The sequence below is a fragment of the Temnothorax americanus genome, unplaced genomic scaffold, assembly GCF_048541705.1.
Source record: "Temnothorax americanus isolate GAGA-0224 unplaced genomic scaffold, ASM4854170v1 Scaffold1, whole genome shotgun sequence".
NCBI lineage: Eukaryota > Metazoa > Arthropoda > Insecta > Hymenoptera > Formicidae > Temnothorax > Temnothorax americanus.
In genome coordinates, this window is record NW_027509230.1 from 8,633,119 (window position 1) to 8,653,497 (window position 20,379).

The window sequence follows — 20,379 nt, forward strand, 5'->3', positions numbered from 1 at the left end:
TAAAATCTGAGAAGAAATACTCTTAAATAATAGGTTTTTGTTCGCGTCGCATACTCCAATGGGTAAAGGGTGGCGATTGGAGCAGATGAGTTTTTGGAGTGCGTTGGAGTGAGTATATAGGAGCATGGTGGGGCGTGCAACGTGCAACGCAAACAAACCTAATAATAATCTAAAAAGTGCAGTATTGAATACGTCGAAAATAGCCTAATTATCTCCTAATTGCAGATCGGAGATATCGAGTATCGATGTTGTTTACAAATGCGAAAATACTCTGTTCTGTCGAGTATCTCGATAAGGGCGCTCGAGCACGCTCGAGCTGTATAATAACGCAACAAATTTCGTTGCAACAATGAAGTTTTCTTCTAAATTTTCTTTAGCGAGACTATTACTGACACTTTCAAGTTTAACGCAATTCTCTTTTACAACACAAAAATCGCATACGTACGTATTTATGTATTTAAAACGGCGGATGAAAAGGCCGATCTTTTCGAAATGGCGCGAGAAAGGGCAAATCGCAAAGTTCGCAGAAGTGACGTCCGCGCTAGACGGAGCTACGATTAGTTGCGGTACACGTGACAGACTTCACGTGGCCGACGTCACTTCCGTTTCGCGGGTAAAATCACACGGAGCAATGTTTTCAAGTGCCGGTTACTCGTCGTAGGACGTGGGACGTCGTAGCCGAGGTTGGCCGATCTTTGGAAAAATATATATCTGCTGCAGCTGTGACGCTTCGGGGCGGCAACATGCACGTGCTCAAGCGCGGTAATTTAAGATAATTATTTACACAAACGCACTCGCACCCGCCGCGATTCGACGAACCCTCGCGCAAAACTGTCTTTACTGCGTTTACCGCGATCTGTCCCCTCTTTAAGATTAACGTCTCTCTTTGTTGTCAGATGGACGTAAGGAACCTGTGCATTTCGACGAGATAACTGCGAGAATCGAGGCGCTATGTTACGGTCTGGACGAGTCTGTGGATCCAGTAAGCGTTCGCACACATGTTACCCCTCTAACTGAAACAGAAAGGGAAGCTTGTCCTTTTTATCGCTGTTCTTTCTACTTAATTTCGCATTAATGTTTTCTTGAAAGTCAAGTTTAGCATAACTTACCCAAGATTGTTGAGAGAAATGCATTGTTATACATTTCTTTTGCAGCCTGCAATCGCACATCGAGTTATAACCAATTTGTGCTCGGGAGTAACAACAAGCGAATTGGATAACTTTGCTGCTGAAACTGCGGTGACTATGATCAATCAACATCCGGATTACGCAATTTTAGCAGCCAGAATAGCCATATCCAATTTGCAAAAGGAGACAAAGGAGGCCTTTAGTGGTGAGATGTCACGAGCATTGATATTATATTGGCTGCGGTCCGATTCACACTCACGGCGTTGTAAGCATCATTCTTTGTTGCACATCGAATATCAAACAAAGATAGAGCGACGCTTTCAGCGCTGTGAGCGCGAATTGGACCGCAGCCTGTGTTTGCTAATATATAATTTGTTATTAATACCTTTTATATCTTACAGAGGTGATAGCTGATTTATATCATGCGAAGAACTCAGTCACGAATAAACGCCTGTCTGTAATCAGCGAGGAATATTATAAAATTATCCAGAGCAACGCAGAGAAATTGAATTCCGCGATAGTATATGATAGAGATTTTAATTACAGTTATTCCACGTTTAAAATGCTTGAGAGCAATCACTTGGTGAAACTGAATGGAAAGGTCGTTGAACGACCGCAGCACATGTTGATGCGAGTTGCTGTAGGTATTTACGGCGAAGATATCGATAAAGTTATTGAAACTTACAATTTTATGTCGAAACAATATTTTGTACACGCTGCACAAACAATAGATGCCGCATGTACCGTTACGCAACAAATGGCTAGGTAATTGCTTTCACTAATGATCCATTGGGCGCGGTGTAACGTGTTATTAAATAAACGATATTTTTACAGCTCATTCTCGTTGACAATGTCTAGCGATAGCATTGATGGAATTTTGGATACGTTAGAAAGATTTGCCGTTCTTTGTCATCATAATGGCGAGATAGGATTCAATGTGCATTGCATTCGGGCAAAGAACACGCCTATAAGAGGCACGGGAGGTGTATCAAACGGATTGGTGCCTATGTTAAAAGCGTACAATACGTCCATTGCGACTGTCTCCAAAAATGGCAAAAATGAAGGACCGATTACTGTATATTTAGAACCATGGCATGCCGATATTTATGAGTTCTTAGATCTGAAAAGGAGTATTGGTTATTATCTTTTACCGTTATCTTTTTCATCTCTTGATAAAGAAACACATAAATATATTTCTAAACAATTTATAGGCGAAGAGCAATTGAGGGCTAAAGGTATGTGCTACGGATTGTGGACTCCAGATTTATTCATGAAACGTGTTTATCATAATAAGGATTGGAGCCTAATGTGCCCACATGAATGTCCTGGATTAGTTGAAGCGTGGGGTGATGAATTTGAAAAACTGTATACTAGGTCATTATATTTCCAATATTTAAAACTACATGGAGTTTATGGCCTAGTTTACACCGATCACTTGATATACGCGTATTAAATAGTAAATAACTAGTAAATAAGTCTGATTATTCGCTGATCAGTTCAAATATACTAATATATTTGATACGCGTATCAAGAGATCGGTGTAAACTAGGCCTATATAATTTATGAATGAAATATATGTTCATATTTTTAGATATGAAACGGAAGGACGTTGTCGAAGACGAGTTAAGGCTAGGGAGTTGTGGCTTCTCATCACTCAGATACAATTTGAGACAGGAACGCCATATATAGTTTATAAAGATCATTGTAATCGCAAAACAAATCATCAGAATTTGGGTACAATTAAATGCGGTAGTTTCTCTACCGAAATAGTCCAATATTCAAGTTCCGATGAAGTTGCCACGTGTAATACAGCTTCAATCGCTGTCAACATGTTCGTGAATTCTACTAAGAGAACTTTCGACTTTTATAAACTTAAGGAAGTGGTGAAAATCGTCACCCACAATTTGGATAAAATGATTGACGTCAATTTTTATCCTCTCCCAGAGGCAAAATTGTCGTCTAATAAACATAGATCTATCGGTAAGCTATTTGCAACGTATTTCACGTACTATATGCACGGGAAAAATGAAGTTGCTTCAATTTAATGTCTGCGTCACGGGCTGCCACAAGCATAAATAGTTAATTCAATTGGATATTATTGGACCCGATATTTAATTTATTAAAACAATTATCTGATGTTTCATTAATATTGATGTTACATTAATTAATTTGATCTCAATAACACTGATGCTGTTGATATAACTTTTTTTTTTCGTGTGCGTATTGCTTTTTCTTTAACTTATTTTTAAAACTTTAGGTATTGGTGTACAAGGATTAGCGGATGCGTTTATTTTAATGAGATATCCGTTTGAAAGCAAAGAAGCTAGTGAACTCAACGTCCAAATTTTTGAGACTCTTTATTACGGCGCTTTAGAAGCTAGTTGTGAGATAGCTATGGAGAAAGGCCCTTATGAGTCATATGAGGGCAGTCCAATCAGTAAAGGTGTAAGTAATCACGAAAATCATTATTCTATTATTTGCTAATTTGTTGGAAGTTATTTACATCTAAAACATGCAAATTTTTTTTATAGATCCTCCAGTACGAAATGTGGGATATGGAAAACAAGGAAAAACCAACAAATTTATGGGATTGGGATATTTTAAAGGCAAAAATTGCCAATCATGGAGTGCGCAATTCTTTGTTAATAGCGCAAATGTATGTTCCGTTTATGGCACAAATGTTGGAAACCAACATATCAGTCGAGCCGTACACGAGCAACATATATACGATATATGCATTATCAAAACAATATCCGGTTGTCAAACCACATTTGCTAAAAGATCTGGTTGAGAGAGATCTTTGGGATGAGAACATGTGTAATAAAATCATTAATAATGGCGGATCTATACAAGTAAATATTCATTATTTAATTTAACTACGTTATAATGTGATTTTATTATATTACATAAATATTGACGAAATAGATATAATGTACGTTTTATAAATAAACTGGCTCTCTCGTTTGCAGAACATTGAAGACATGCCCGAGGATTTAAAGCAGCTTTACAAAACGGTTTGGGAAATGCCACAACAGACTATTTTTGATATGGCAGCTTCTCGTGGACGTTTTATCGATCAGTCGCAATGTTTAAATATTCACATGGTTGATCCATTAGACAAGCTTACATCCGTACATTATTATGCTTGGAATGTCGTAAGTTTAAAGTGTATTTTGAGATGGCATATAAATTTAATGTTAAATATGTATTTTTATTTGCAGGGTTTGAAATCTAGCGTGTACCGTCTCGTAAGTAACAGCGATAACGTGACATAGACAAGATAAAATTAAACGTTTTGTTCAAATACAAAACGTATATCCAAAAACAAAATAATAACAATGCAGAAATCCACATTAAAATAAAAGTGAAGATTTGTTTGAACAAAATATAAAAATTGTATTTTTCATTTTGAAATTAAAATATATTAATAAATAAAAATATTGCTTTTTTATATTTAAGGTGATCCTAAAGCCGTGATCCTAACCGGGTTTTTTTTCGGTTTTTTTCTTAGCACTACTTAATCTTTTAATTGGCTTTATAGAAATGCAAAATTCTTGTCTAGAATTAAAGTACGCATCAAAATCTAGGTCATGGTGGTCGAATTTATATGTGGTGGTTGTCACGTATAACAAAAAATATTAATTTTTTTTCGTTTTCGATATAAATTCGACCACCATGACCTAGATTTTGATGCGTACTTTAATTCTAGACAAGAATTTTGCATTTTTATAATGCCAATTAAAAGATTAGTGCTAAGAAAAAAATCGGTTAGGATCACCAATTGGTGTTTGAAACTCGCGCGGAATACATTCTTCGGCCGCCATTATGCGCAATGCTACACCCGTACCCGTCTCCTATCGTGACGAGGAGCATGAGTTATTAGGTTAGCAGGGTTAACTCAGATGTCTAATCTTGTAGAGACATAATTTTATTGAAGCTATTTTTATAAAATGAAGACCTCACGAACCAAGAAAGCTCGAAAAACTCTTGGATTTTATGTAAACAATTACAAGTTTCGTCAACCATTTCAAATCCTCATTGACGGCACATTTGCATTTGCGGCATTACAGGTTAGTTATACATCTTTTTATTATTATCTTTCTGTTTGTTATCAATTTTCACAACGTTCGGTTTACCTTATCCATCATATTTGTACCTTATTACTTTGCAGAACAAATTCAACATACAGGAACAGCTTGCAAAGTACTTCCAATCCGAGATAAAGCTGCTGACAACGGCGTGCATCATCTCGGAAACCGAGAAACTTGGTGTATTCTCTTCAACAGTTAACGGCGCCACGCAAATAGTGAAGCAGTACGCTGTACACCGATGTGGACATGAGAAAAAACCAATAAGCGGCTCAAAATGTTTACAATCTATGATAGGGAAAGACAATAGTGCAAGGTACATTGTATACAAGATCTGACTATGAATATCGACCTTGGATATTTCCATATTCCCTAAAAATATAAAATTCAAATCTGTCGATGAAATGATAAAACGATAATCGTTTTTGTGAACTAAACGCACGTGAATCTTTCATGTACGTTTGCCGTAACCAATGTGCAGACAACAGTTATTTGTGTGCTCTCGAGTTTTTATGTTGAAACGTCTAGGTTTAGAAAACTGTCCTTAGAAGGTTTAATGTGTGTTCAAAATCCAGTAATAAAGAAATAAGAGTTTTCTTCTATTGTATATCAAGTGTGTTGTAAACCAAACTGTTTATTTTGGAATAAGAGTAAAATATTTTTTATTCTTATTCCGATGAGTTTTTGTCACATTTTTCAAGAGAATCTCATTCAGCTGATATATACAAAAGATTATCTCTTATTTTCGTCATTTTAAGTTTATATACCGTTTTAAATATATAATGCTAATAAACAAATGATTTAACATATAAGCATCAAGAATAATATCCATTATATAATAAAAAACAATGTTTTTTTATATATATATAAAACTGTGCTTGTTACAGATATATCGTTGCAACGCAAGATCGTGAGCTTCAGGATAAGTTGAGGATAATTCCAGGAGTTCCTGTAATTTATTTGCATGGAAAAGCACCCACTCTATACTCTCCTTCAGAGGCAAGTCGCAAACACGCTGAAGCTACGAAGAAAGGTTTAGGAATGACCACATGGGAGAAAGAAAATGTGAAGGTATTGCGAAAGCAAGCAGGATTAGAAGAGAAGGAGAGTAAAATGAAGAAGAAGAGGAAAAAGGGAGGACCAAATCCTCTTAGCTGTTTGAAGAAAAAGAAAAAACCGGAAACAATAATATTGAACAAAAGTGGTACAAAATCTGGTAAAGTCAGGAAAAGAAAAATTAAAATAGCGTCACACGTTAAAGAAGCTTTACTAACAGAACTGAAGAGTGAATGTAGGACATAGAATTGTATGTATGTAAAATTTGAATGTGCAAATTGTAAACATGTATTCTGTGAATATAATATAAAAATAAAATCGTTAAAAATCGGGATTTGAGAGAACAAAGTACTTTTTTGCACATTGGATTAATATTTTTTGTTGAGAAATAAAAATAATAAAGTACTTAAAATACTTTTATATATATATATATATATATATATATATATATATATATATATATAAAGTTTTAATAAGCTTTAAGTATTTAGATATATCATAGTTCTTATGGTCATGTTGAACATGAAATGTTGAGTATTTCTATAAAAAAATCTTTCATAATTCTACAGCTATAGTATTAATAAAAACTTTAGTTTTAAATGACTGAAATGTTTCTTATTTAATGAAAATAAGATTTTATTAACGAAAAAATAATGAGGTGCACTGTTTTAAATTAAGATTGATATCATTTAAATAAGAAAATATATAGTGACTAAGAAAAATAAGTAACAAAAAGCTCTCACTTCAGAAAAAAGTGTATATTATATCCTTCAGTACGATATTAAATAACGTTGTATAATGTTATTTTCCTAGAATATCTTAACATACAGTTGAACACATGAATCTGGAATTAGGAACTTCTATATATCGAAAGTATAAAAATGTTGGAAAATAAACTTTTTGCTGTAGGTGGCACAGTATTACTTACAGCCGTTGTTTAAGAACTTTCAGACAATGTGTAAAACTATATTATCATAAGTATACATTTATAAGATAATCAGAGTTGAATAGTGGCAGATCTTTATTCTCGGAGGATATTTCTAGTTCTCAAGAAAAATTTAACTTATAAATATAACGAATATTTATATATTTTAATAAAGTTCATATAAAAGTTACAACTTTTAAAAATGTATACATATAAATTTATTACACACACATGTATATATATATATATATATATATATATATATATATATATAATATATATTTTTATAAATATATATTATATATTTTTTATGTGTATGTATATATACATAAAATTAAGCGTGAATGGCATTAAAAAAAACTAATTGTTGCAATGAAAAAAACGAGAAATTTAACATAGAAAATTTGAAGTTAAAAAGTTGAAGATATTCTAATTTATTCAAGACACGACCTTGACGTATGAGGACTCTTTGGCATATCAAGGTCCTATAATTTTCAAGCTTATAAGTAGATCTACCACTACATATAGTTAAATAACGTAATCTTTCTATTAGGTACAAATATTTGAACTCGATCATAGAAGTAAAACAATTCCAACTTTACCGCATTCAGTTGAATATTACAATTATCATATGTAGCGCGTATTGTTATTTATTTTCCGATATAGACTTTTCCTAGTTCACAAATCGCTAGTCACAAAAATAGAATATTTCTCTGTCAAAAAATTATGTTTCTAAACAATTATTAAGCCAAAAGCTTTCAAAGTTAGATGTTTTAATAAAAATCTTTACAGACGGATCTTTCATACAAGTATGATTAAATGTAATGTCATGAAATACATGCACTATGTTTAGGTTATAAAATTTGTGAAGAAATATTATAATTTTTATTATTAACTTACAAGTGAAAATTTATTTTTAGTCGTCACACATGTAGGATGTAACACTGTTCATGCAAAACTTAAACAGTATGGAACGGAAAAAATAATTTTTTTTCAGCATTAGCACTGACCATTTTCTAGTACTAAATCTATCGTCAAATCGATATTACGCTCAACTTAAAACGTTTTTTATCTTCACTTTAGAATTAAATCAGATATAGCTTATGTAAAAATTACATAAATTTAAAAAATTTCAACAAAACGTTTAAGCATGTAAAAAAAGATCTATCTCTTAAATAAAATTAAATTGAATCTGAATGTTTGTTAAAGTAGTGTGAGTGCTAATGGTTTCACACATATCTATATCTGTTTTATATTCTATATGAAAATGACTGCGTCTTAAACACGACTTCTGTTAATATTGCTTTTAGACAAAAGTAGTCTTTAAACAGAACATAAAAAATCTTATATCATATATTTGAATAATCTCACAAACGTGATGGTCAAGGATGTTGATTTAATAGTGCACGTGTAGCCATAGCGAGCATTTTCATGCGGCGCGTCGATCGATGATTCGGATTACTCGCTACAAACGTAGCTATTTGATTTTGTAGAGTCATTAGCACCGTGCCCATATGTTCTCGTGTTACTGGATCACTTGGATCCAAATTCAATATTGCTTCCTCGAGCCATCTAAAAAGAAGGTAATTTTTATTTAAAATATCTTGTAATATCTCTGCAAATGATACAAATGTCTATTTTTATATTATACAACCTAAACATAAATTTAAAAAATAGTTAATAAATACCTGTGTTTTAGTTCTGTACGGTGTCCTAAATCAGCAGATAATTGCTGTACGAGAGAAAGAATAACAGGTTGCTGCAAAATGCATCTTGAGGCTTGTCCTGGGGCTCCATTACACGAAAATACTCTCGAAGGTTCTGTTTTCTCACACACTAGTACTACCAATCCTAAATCACTTGCACTCAGAGCTTGTTGAAAAGCTGCGTTTAGTTGACCTCTTTGAAGGAGGGACATGACACGCGCTTGAGCATCAGCTACAGCGGTTACAGGTATAGCAGGTGTTGTAGCTCTTGACCTATAGGTTTCGAGAAAAAGGGTATTTTAATTATATCTATCAGCATGATAGTATCTATGGTGGTATTAAATTTAAAATTTACAATAAGTTTCTTACCGCGCACTAGAAATTTCTGTAAGTTGCTGATTCAGATTCTCTCGTATGGAATCACGAATCGTTCGAATAGTACCATCTTGTATCGTCGTCAAAACTCTATTCAATTCAGCCTGCATTTCTTCGCGTACCAATGTTGATAACATTTCGCTTAGCTGCTCATTATGACATTGATATTGTTTATCGATGATTGTATCGATATGTTGTAGATCTATAAAAGAAAATGTTATGTAAGTACGTTATATATACATAAATATTTAATTGTCTTGATGATGCTGACAGAATAAATTACTTACATTCGCGAGTACCTTTAATAAAAGCTTCCTGGATTTGCTTAAACATAATTTGGCAAACTTTTTCCATATTAGGTAAAAGGACAGTTGTGAATGCTTCCTTAAAAGCAGCATCCAGAGCTGGTTTAGCTGCATTTGCAGCTGTCAAAGATAAGGTATCTTTTACATGAGAACTGCTTATCAATTCAGAAATATTCTTCTGAAAAAGTTCGTCCATTTGATTTGCGTCTAATCTCATTTGATGCTTCAAAGGCTTTACCGTATCTTCGACTGTACGCGGCAAGGTGCTTTCAATCTTGTCTTTGATCGTTGTCTCAAATGTGTTTAGAAATTCATGTTGACGAGTCATTTGATCATATAGAGTTTGTTCCAAGCTTGCATTATGCTGTTGAGACATTCTCGTCAATGCGGATTCTATTTGCGTAGTTACTGGCGATTCTTGTTGCAATCTAGTAACTTCTGCGCGTAATTCTTTTAACTCTTGACACTGATCCTGAACTATCTCTAAAATAGATTTCAATTTGTTGTTCATTTCGAGATTATTGATGTCGCCGAGATTGTTTGTTCGCCATAATGTTCCAGGATCATCGGTAGGAAGAGACGTCTTCGGTTCATCTTTCGTCTTCTGCCTTTGAACATTATTCTCATCATCTTCGGTAAATTCTTCCGACTCTTGCATCGCATGCACACTAACGTCCTTAAGCAGGACCATTGGAATATTAGACCAATCCTCATCAGCGTTCGTTTTCGTTTCCGGCTTGCCATCGATATCAGTTTCTTCGTCTGGTTTAGAAAGAGACAAAATTTCTCTTACTTCTCTAGATGGACTGCTACCGCAACTGGCAGGAGCTTGCTCTTCTATCTCGTTTTTCACGAGTGGCGGATCAGATGCGTTCAAAGCTTGTACCGCTTGTGCAATAGGACTACTAGACAAGACTTTCCTCAAATCTGGACTTTCGGGATCAGACTCCAATTCGTTCTCTTTTTTTGCAGGTGAACTGAATGCATCAGGCGTCATTAAGTTTAAGCCACCACCACTATGATTAATTATCGTTTCGGTTGTGGTAGATAAAGACCGTTCTCCCTCACAATTCTCTTCGGACATGCCATTGTGAGCAGCGGTTCCCATATCTGGCATATCTTCAGAATAATCCAGCGAATCGTGAGTACGTGTACCTATAAGATAGTTGCCACTTCCTTGCGAGGCAGGTTTAAAGGCAATGTGACACTCTTGTAACGACTTTGGTTGGACTAGATACATATTTATGACAAGTTGTTCATCGTTCTCTTCGATCTCTTCACATAGATCTTCCAGTGATTCGCCAGTCGACCGTATTTTACGTTGATCGGCCTCGACAATTCCGAAACTTAGAATTGGATATGGCAGGAGAAACTCTGATACCGTGCTTATGCATGCTAGCGCCTCACCTTTGTCTTTTGAAAGACTTAGTACATATAAAATTTTATTATATATGTCTGATAGAAATAGATATCCAGCACTAAGATCTAAGCCCGCTTTTAGTACCGGCACTTTGCCCGTAGAAGGATTTGGAGCAAATTTGATTGTTTGTAAACAAGTCCACAATTCGCATGACCATACTTTTAGTTCTGAATTATTGTCACACCCCGTCACAGCAAATCTCCAAAATTGAACACTGAAAAATAGATATTTTCCTTAATTATGTTGAGTTTACTCAATGGATATATATATGTCGAATTGATATTTCCAAAATACTCACTCAGGCTGATAATTTTTATGATCATCAAGAAAAAACAGGCAAGAAATGGGTCGTCCTCCATGAGGCCTCCATTGATGCAAACAACGTGGTTGCGGTTGGCCGTTGTGAGAATTATTATGAAGGAAGACTTGAAAGAATTTCACTTCTCCATCTGTACTAGCAGTTGCTAATGCGGTGCCATCTGGACTAAGTGTGGCTTCAACAATAGTTCCCGAGTGTTGATCAATTTCTATCATGCCACCAGTTTCTTTAATACTTGGATCCGTTGCCTGATTTAGCAAAAAAAATTGAGAATTATTCATTGCCCATGCTCCGTATGTAATAAAAATTATGGAAGTATATGTTCATATACCTCTACTGATCTAAATCTTGACGCTATCGTCGCAACCGACCACAATTCAACCTTGGAACCACGAGTTAGGACTAATAATTTTGATACTTCGTCTCCGTCAGAGGCATCATCCTCTGGGATGTACGGACACCAGATCACTCGGTGACTAGTTGGAGAAACGTCTTCCGCGTCTACTTGTAATACTAAACTACATAATAATTCAGACGGCGTAGGTTCAATTGTGTGTATAAAAAGTGATCCTGTATAATCGATACACGCAAGAATCGCATTTGAAACATGGGCGAACGCAAGATCTTGAATAGCACCACGCATTCCTCGTAGCAGAGCTCTATGTTCTAATTCCTTGTATACAACACGAATTACCCCACCACCGGCACTGACTAGAAGATAGAAAATTTATCTAAATAGAGAAGTATGACTTGAATCGCTTATATATATATATATATATATATATATATATATATGTATTATATATATATATATAAAGCAATTTCAATTTGCAAAAAAAATAAACATTGCAAACAACAAATCTCAATTTTATCAAACATTACCTTTTAAACCATAGGCTAAATATTTTCCAGATACATGAACGGCCAACAACTGGCCGGTATAAAGATGATGATCCCACGTGAAATCAACAATGTTCTTCAACTTTACTTTAGAACTACCATGATCGTGATCGCCAGGAGAAGGGATAATGGTCACATTTGTGCTACACAATTCAACCGAATGTTGATCCTCCCGTCCAGTAAACTCCCTGTAGAAATGGAACGCTACATATAAGGATTTTTATACAAATTGAAACCTGCATGTCATATTTATTTATATCTTTCTTCCAATATATAAAGAAAAAAGAAATCAAACGGGTAATGCAAGAACAAATATATTGATAAAGAAATGCTAAGCATGTTTATGTGGGAAATTATTTTGGAGAAAGCTGAAATTTTTATTTATAGAAACATGAAACCATAATATTTGATTAAAATATAATTAATCATGTACCTCAATCTCTCATAGAGTTCCAAGGATAGTTCAAAAATTTAAAAGCACTTACTACTTAACTTAAGTAAAAGAATGCTTATTCAATATAGATTTAAATGAATTTTTTAGAATTAAACAAGTAATTTGTTTCAATCAAACTATTCATCTCCTAGTTTTACACAAGCAGACAAAAAGATAAAAGGATAGATCATTTATATTATCTGATCCATATATTGATCATATTTTTTATGATTTAACGAATATTAAGAACTTATGAATTTTTAAATCGCTCTTTTTTAACATCTCGCTTAGCCTTTTGAGAATTTGATGAAAAGTGGCTATTACAATATTTTCATTTTTGTCACTCATCTTTTTCTAATTCTTATGTCAATTTCTATCAATGCATCTACTTACTTTTTATCTCGTTCTAATTCCTAAAACTAAAAAAAGATAAAAAATAAGTTAAACCAACATTGAGAGAGAAGTTAATCCACATTAGTAGAGATGAACGTAAGAATTAGAAAGAGATGAAAGGCAAGTTAAACCGAGATTAAAGTTAATCTACATGGTTGAAATGGACAGTAAAAATTAGAAAGAGATAAAAAGCAAGTTAAACGAGATTAAAATTAATCTACATGGTAGAAATGGACATAAGAATTAGAAAGAGACAAAAAGTAAGTAGAGATTAAAGTTAATCCAAATAGTAGAGATGGACATAAGAATTTTAAATCGAGACTAAAGTTAATCTACGTTGGCAGAAGTTTTTAGGGATGCGACATGACTCTATACCCGTATGGCTCTAAAAGCTCTAAAGCTCTCTCGGAGAACTTACACCGTCTGCTGAAAGTGGAGATGCCTCAGATTGCCTTCCCCGGACTTGCTCATGTCGCCAGCCGTGTCCCTGCAAAACAACGACTTTACAGATCTGCACGGCCCCCGGGTCGACGGCGCGGACGATTCCTAACCCCAGTCGGCGGTGCCGCTGGCCTGCACGATATCGGCATTACGGGGATCGCTCTATCTTTCTCGCTCTCTCTCACCTTTCGGGCATAAATGCCGTCGTTCCTCGGCGTGTCGCTCGTTCGGAATCGAATGGATCTAGTCGAGCAGCCGCGCGTTCATCACCGGCCCCGTAACGATCTCGAGGCACGCACACGCGAGATCAATTCGGTAAATTCCAACGAAAGTGAAACGTCAGGCGGCCATCACCCACTTGTCAGTACGTATTTTATACATATACGTGCGAAGTGGTGCGACGGTGCGACTTGCGAAGTGGACCGTCAGTGCGGGCAATCCCTGTCGAGAGACACTCGAGAGCTCTCGAGAGTCTCGAGACTCTCGAGAATCGAGATTCGAAATGTCTGCCGTTGGTATTCAGTTTTATTCGCGCGTCCGGTTGGCCGACGCCGGATTGGCCAATTCAACGGAACCTTTCGATTGGTCGATCCAATGGAAGTATTAACACCGAGTGCCAGTCGCCGCGACGCCGCGACCGCGACTGTCGCGAGCAGTCGCGAGTCGATCTGCTTATCTGCTATCATCAATCGCAACGTAAGGTTGAGTTTCCACTGAGCGCGTTACGCGTCGCGTCGTCCGAGTTGAACCAATAAAAACATCCCATTTCGATGCCGTCACAAGAATGTAATGAAATGATATGTTTTGATTGGTTAACTTGTGACAACGCGACGCGTGACGCGCTCAGTGGAAACTCAGCCTAAGTCACGCGTCGCGTTGTCGCAAGTTAACCAATCAAAACATCCCATTTCATTACATTCTTGTGACGGATCGAAATGGGATGTTTTGATTGGTTCAACCTCGGACGACACAAAACGCGTGACGCGCTCAGTGGAAACTCAGCGCTAATGGAGGATTCACACTTGCGTCCGATGTTCGACGTACGACGATTCCGAACAATCCAATAGGAAAATTTTTGTTTCTAATAATAAATTCTGTTATTGGATGTCGGATCGTCTGTACGTCTCAAACATCGGACGTGATCGGACGCAATGTGAATCCTCTATAACTCCATAACGACAGTTTCGGTATCGTTGCGCAGTTTTCTTTTACTATATCTCTGTGCTGCTATTATCAATCGCAACGTAAAGTCAAATGAAACGTGATGCGATGATTCGAACCTGTTGTGATCGATTAATACATTTCACTTGGTGCCAATAAAAAAACTTAAAGACGAAGAAGAAGACGAGACGTGATTTTGGGGACGCAAGCAGTTCTCCCGTCGACAAAGCCCGCGCGTTCAAAATTTGAAATGTCGAATCGTCAGCGCCATGTAACGGCATGGCGGTTGGCGGTCGTGTGTGGGTATCGCGCATCGCGCCGCGCGTGTGAGCGCACGAGCAACGTCGTCGTCGAACATGATTTCTGTCGCGAGGAAAGGTATTTTCATCCGATCGAAATGACGATTGAGGCATTTTGTAAGTTCGATCTTCTTCTCCGCGACTTATAAAGAGTGCCTGCTGTTTGTTTCAGGTGCATGGTTTTGGCGAAACGGCGAGAGACAAACGCGTCCTCGCGCCGCTCGCGCGGCACATGAAACCGACCGATCGTGAGTATAATTTTGAATGTATAAAGATTATTGAGAGAGATATCGAATCGCAAATCTATATTTACTGTGCTCTTTAAATGTATTTTGTTTAAAATACGCGACGTAATGAAAGGTCAACTCGATGGAACCTGGTAAATCTCCAGCTAAATATATGAGCAAGAAATTTATTTAAAAACAAATTCTTTTTATTTTAAAAAAGTAAAATAATGACATTCTGAATTTTTTGTTTTTAAATATTGGAATAAATTAGAATTAAATTTGTTTTAAGTTGAAGATTTTCTAGAGAATTTAATCTATTAATGGTTTAAAGATTACCTTCGGCAATTAGAATTAATACTATTTATACGTTGCTCACGAAATCGTATAACATTAGCCGCGCCGAATATTTCATCTTCGTCCTGAAATGACGAGGGACGACCATGTGCAATCGATCTGAAATTCTGAAAGATCGAAATTATTGACAGGAAGAGGAGACACATTCGCGATAAATTTACATTTTATTTCTTACGTTATATTACACTATAGACAGGCTTTTTCGTTCGCGTATGTGTCTATCCTTTGGAAAATGGCAGTAGTGCTCAAACGTACGTAGACCCAAAAAAAGATGGCAGTAAAATTCAGCTAATATGTCGCTCCACGAGTAGCGCTTAACGACTGTGACGCCTATATATGTTCCGCATGCCAGACATCGCGTTTTGGATCACGTATATTCGTCGAGGGCGCAGGGAAAGGTGAATCGGATTATGATACATCGTACACAGTATGGTACAACTCCAATAGCGTTTAACTTTTGCCTCATTATTTAATAGCGACGTAGGACGTCCGTAACTCGTTTTCCGATTACGCAAAAGCTAAGCGGTTTGAAAGAAAGTTATGGAAATTCATTTTTGCGAAACTAAATTCTTATTAATCCAGACAAAAAAATTAGTTTGAAACTGTATTGCTCTCTGCCTTTTTCTTCTATTTTTAAGATATTAATTGCACGTTTTATTTATGAGTGATTAGACTTTATAATTAAATATATTCTTTCAAGTTTCGTTTGTGGAAAAAAGTCCAGAGATCAAGAGACACGGTAGTGTCTCGCGCCAAGTACACGCGGAGCGAGACCGACCGTGACTTTTTTACGCGACGCGACGGGTTGCGAGTACCCGAGATGTTGTATAATTAAGCTTTAGTGTGGCATAAAAAAAAGAATTTACAGTGATGATACTTGATGTAGCTTAAATTTCGAATGTGAGAATTAAATTATTTAATACCGAATTAAATCGTATTAATCGTAGAATAATTACACTGAAAAGAAACGTAAGAAGAATATAAAATGTCCAAAGAGATTTACAAGTCAACGTAAAGATGGTTCATAATTTAATTTTTTACAAAATTCTTACCAACATTTTTTGAACCATATGTTTCTGAGAGCGAGATTCTACAAAGCGGGTCTTGTTACTTAAAAGATGAAAATGATAAGAGAACGAAAAAGATGAAAAATGAAGAAGTTTCTTATCGAACGACGAAAAACTTCCTCGAAATCTTTTACTTTCCAAACGACTGCTATGTCAGCAATAAATTCTCACCCTGATCTTATTTGTATCAGAAATTATCTGCATATAATTCTGCTAACAATAAGTGTTCCGCATAGCTACGTCAATTTTTTCTGTATCAATGTCATAACTAATATGATATTAGATATTTGTCATTTGCTCTGCACATTGTTCGCGCAGATTCGGTCCATTTGTTTTCATTCTGCATTAGGACAGTAGGCAAGGATCGCTATAGCGATTCCAGTGAATAGAATTCTAATTTTTACATCCGATTCACACTTCGCGATCGCATTCTTTACGACGGGACGGCCACAATGTTCCGGTTACTAAAATTACACCGGCGAGATCCCTCTTGGAATATTGTTGGCACGCAGTACTACAGTTCTTTACTTCCGACTTTTGTCTCAGGTATCAGCGATTGTCGCCCCGAAAGCTGTGCCCTTGAATTTCCAACAGGCCCTCGTCGCGAACGTCTCACATTTCCCCATACTGCCGTATAACGAGTAATTTTTGGGTCTTCTCGCATCATATATAATGTTACACAATGACAAAGCACACTGAGACACTGCGCCAATCCAATAGAAAAACAATATCGTCGTTATTGTGCCGTTAGTATTCACAGATCGAAGAGACGTAGGACTGTAAGGATAGACTCCCGTTCGTCCTCGCGGCGATTTTTTCAATTTCTCGTCGTTTTTCATTCCCTCTAGAGCTCGCTCGCTAGTATAGGTAACGACTTGAAAATTAAAACTTTTCTTCCTTCCTTCGTCGATTACAATAAGTTTTATTTTGTAAGCGTAGTATTTCGATTTACCTAATAGCGACTAATCGACCGCGTTAACCGTCACGTAAATCATCTTGCGCGATCGCGGTAAAAAAACAATGACGATCATGAGTGACCGATGGGTGGAGAGTAAACTAAACCGCATCTACCTAGGAAAGAGGTGTATAATGTTGTACTTCGAATTGTCATAAATGTAAACTATACTATTGCAAAACTTTCGCTTACGGTTATTTGTTGCTCTAGAATAAATTAATTGTCACGCGTTGCTCTTCACTTTATTCTGCGTAATATATATCTAACGCAAGTAAAATCTAAATAGCCGCGAAAGGTTTCGCAAATATGACGGTTTGAATATTACAAAAGATTAAAATCTCGGTCTGCACGAAGATATGAAAATTTAAAATCTTTATCGTTTATATATCGAGATGGTCCCTGCGGGATTTTAAATTGTATATATTATTCCTTTGGCTGCGTATATATGTATATATGTATATATAATTACAAAAACATAAAGTTTCATTTCGCTACAATTAGATTTAAAAATTGATATATCTCAGATTTTATATCGTACTAACAAAAATGTGTCCAACAAGTGCACGGAAATATAGAATCTATATGATTTAATAGACGATACACTTAATGGCTATGTTAGGGGAGGGCTACTTTCTTCCTTAACGTTTACGGAAATCTTAAGAAATGATATTGAATCGATCGTCATTGGTGTACGAAGTTTAAATTGGAATAACATTAGCAGAGAAGAAGAAAAGCGTTTTGAAGCACCTGTTACTTAGATCAGCGTAGGACCGCACCAATAATGCATAGAATATAGGTATTTATACGTGTAATAAGACAACGTATATTAATGGATATACGAGAAAAATTTAGTTGTAATTCTTGCGGGCACGAGAAACATGAATGCGCGAAAAGTATAATGATTATATACAATTAATGAAAACAATAAATGTGCTAAAATAAAAAAAATGCAAGTTGTATTTGCTATTCGATTACGATTACAGTCCGCGAAGATTAAATGATATTCACTGACTTCGCAATTTCGCGAGATGTATAAATATTTAACAACCAAATATTACAACGTGCTGCGCGATCGCACTTACTCGTTGATATGCTCATGATATATTGCTCTGACTTATAAAATACGCGAAAAATAAATAAATAAATAAATAAATACGTCGTAGAAATAAATAAATAAGTCGTGATTTATGCCTAAGCATTTTTACGGCTAAGCCCTTGGTACAAAAAACCTAGCATTAATTGAGGAAAGTACGTGACTCGTGTTTGACGGACGGATTCGTGCAAAGGAGAACCAGAATTAGGAATATATATCACGTATCACAAGCGAAAATTTCGACCAGTCCAGTCCATCTGCTTCGCCCATTCCTTTCTACGCTAGAGACGCTATAATTGTTTCGGCGATAGATCTTGAAAGAATCGTATCCACATGCGCGTTAAGTCGAAGTGGCCGTTACAACTCCACTCTCGTTTGCACGACGCCGCACAATACTCGCCGTGTTAATATGCCGTCTACTTGCTGCGTAAATACATGCGCCAGTGTCGATCTGCACATGTAAGAAGCGATAGACTCAAAACTCGCAACGTGAAAACGCTCGCTGTGCGACCGATACTCGCGCGAGGTAATTTTGACCCTTAACTGGAAAGACGACGTCTTTGTGTCGGCGAGCCTGTTCTCACCTAAATTTGAAAGATACTTTAATTGATACCTTAATACGAATTCGTAAATTAAAAATAATCGCGACTCTGAAAGATACAAGTCAAGCGGCGGAGTTATTACGACGTATCGTACGTATGGCCGAACCGATCCCTTTCCGCTCGATGTCCATACTTTGCCAGTTAAGGGTAGACAAACGGATTAAAAATTTCTAAAAAGGCTTAAGACGGTCGAGCCTACCGCTTGGCGTGATCTAAGACTAGGACATAAAATTTCGTTCTTGAAAAATACTGTACACAAGAATACCTAAGGCGCGCTGACGCTCGTGTTCTTTTGCATTTAGACGTGTATCGAAGCTGCGACTACATACGATGGAACCGATACGTTTCCGCCGTAATAAAGAGGAAAAAACGTGCCGGACGATGACAGGACTGGGTATAGAGACAGGTGGAATTGATCTTTTCACTCGATAGTATCCATCCTCCTTCGGTAAAAGCGTAAAGTTGCTGCGTTCACCTCTTTAAGAACCGGAAGAAGCCTTTGCTCTTATCTGGCGGCGGTGCCATCAGCATCGGTACTTGATTTTTATGTGTGATGCGAATCTGCGCCAGAGAAATATTTTTAGGCCTTCCAGTCAACTTGCAATTTAATATGAAAACATGAAATAATATACTAATAATGTTCCATAACGTTGCAATGTATATATATACTTAGGAACAGGAATTTATACTAAATAATATTTATAATCAAGTTTTGCGTAGAACATTTTGATAATAAGTACGAAATTATACGCTTATTAAGACAAAATTTGGGAAAGTAGTGAAAAGAACGTTTCTGTTTTATTTTTTCTCTGACAAAGGTTTGATAAAATTTTTCTTAAGTGAAGAAAAAATCCCGCTAATGTTCCAAAAATATTTGCCATGATTTGGAATAATTTCTGTTTCAGCTCACCGCACAAGGACCCTGCATCCAAGGTTCGCCGTCGATTTGCATGGGGAATCGTTTGCTCGTGATGATGGTGACGCTGCTACACTGGGCTAGTCTTCTGCCGGAATGTCGGAGTCCGGTCTTCACTTGTCCCATGTGCAAGCAATTCTCCAGACCGATTACTTCTATCAGATTATCCCCGATGTCTGCGGACAATGGGTAAGTACTCAATATTATCGAACATTTC

The 20,379-nt window shown here is 36.3% G+C and overlaps 4 protein-coding genes and 1 long non-coding RNA gene across 8 annotated transcripts in view; 3 read left to right on the forward strand and 2 right to left on the reverse strand.

Moving 5' to 3' along the window:
- The first annotated feature begins 348 nt into the window (after positions 1-348).
- LOC143896672 (ribonucleoside-diphosphate reductase large subunit-like) lies at positions 349-4,466 on the forward strand. The gene is made up of 11 exons (XM_077404650.1): positions 349-762; positions 897-982; positions 1,155-1,332; positions 1,529-1,892; positions 1,962-2,263; positions 2,339-2,501; positions 2,719-3,107; positions 3,385-3,572; positions 3,659-3,979; positions 4,097-4,282; positions 4,349-4,466. The coding sequence occupies exons 1-11, from the start codon at positions 744-746 to the stop codon at positions 4,400-4,402; spliced, it is 2,250 nt and encodes a 749-aa protein (XP_077260776.1). The 5' UTR covers positions 349-743; the 3' UTR covers positions 4,403-4,466.
- A 435-nt stretch (positions 4,467-4,901) lies between these two features.
- Positions 4,902-6,622, forward strand: LOC143896716 (rRNA-processing protein UTP23 homolog). The gene is made up of 3 exons (XM_077404711.1): positions 4,902-5,197; positions 5,299-5,531; positions 6,103-6,622. Exons 1-3 carry the CDS (start codon positions 5,078-5,080, stop codon positions 6,515-6,517), a joined length of 768 nt encoding a protein of 255 aa, XP_077260837.1. The 5' UTR covers positions 4,902-5,077; the 3' UTR covers positions 6,518-6,622.
- Positions 6,623-8,058: 1,436 nt separating this feature from the next.
- On the reverse strand, positions 8,059-13,931 carry Ge-1 (Enhancer of mRNA-decapping protein 4 homolog Ge-1). 2 transcript variants are annotated; one of them, XM_077404632.1, is made up of 9 exons: positions 13,674-13,931; positions 13,466-13,534; positions 12,204-12,409; positions 11,653-12,032; positions 11,301-11,569; positions 9,565-11,216; positions 9,272-9,479; positions 8,885-9,175; positions 8,059-8,768 (listed from the first exon to the last, which is right to left on the reverse strand). In XM_077404632.1, the coding sequence occupies exons 1-9, from the start codon at positions 13,682-13,684 to the stop codon at positions 8,579-8,581; spliced, it is 3,276 nt and encodes a 1,091-aa protein (XP_077260758.1). In that variant the 5' UTR covers positions 13,685-13,931; the 3' UTR covers positions 8,059-8,578. The 2 variants fall into 2 exon arrangements, with proteins under 2 accessions (XP_077260758.1, XP_077260764.1); XM_077404638.1 differs by lacking the exons at positions 13,466-13,534; positions 13,674-13,931 and having other exon boundaries at positions 11,653-12,052; positions 12,204-12,341.
- A 241-nt stretch (positions 13,932-14,172) lies between these two features.
- Positions 14,173-15,196, forward strand: LOC143905854 (uncharacterized). The gene is made up of 3 exons (XR_013259352.1): positions 14,173-14,184; positions 14,671-15,027; positions 15,121-15,196. It is a non-coding gene; the product is annotated as an uncharacterized LOC143905854 (long non-coding RNA).
- A 478-nt stretch (positions 15,197-15,674) lies between these two features.
- The window catches only part of Dgk (diacyl glycerol kinase 1), an 88,854-nt gene continuing 84,149 nt past the window's right edge, over positions 15,675-20,379 (reverse strand). For all 3 annotated transcript variants that reach the window (XM_077426230.1, XM_077426170.1, XM_077426266.1), the window contains 3 exons: positions 20,157-20,338; positions 16,407-19,807; positions 15,675-16,202 (listed from right to left, as the gene is read on the reverse strand). In XM_077426230.1, the coding sequence (XP_077282356.1) occupies positions 19,718-19,807; positions 20,157-20,338 (272 nt within the window). In that variant the 3' untranslated portion in view covers positions 15,675-16,202; positions 16,407-19,717. The remainder of the gene's footprint in view (positions 16,203-16,406; positions 19,808-20,156; positions 20,339-20,379) is intronic.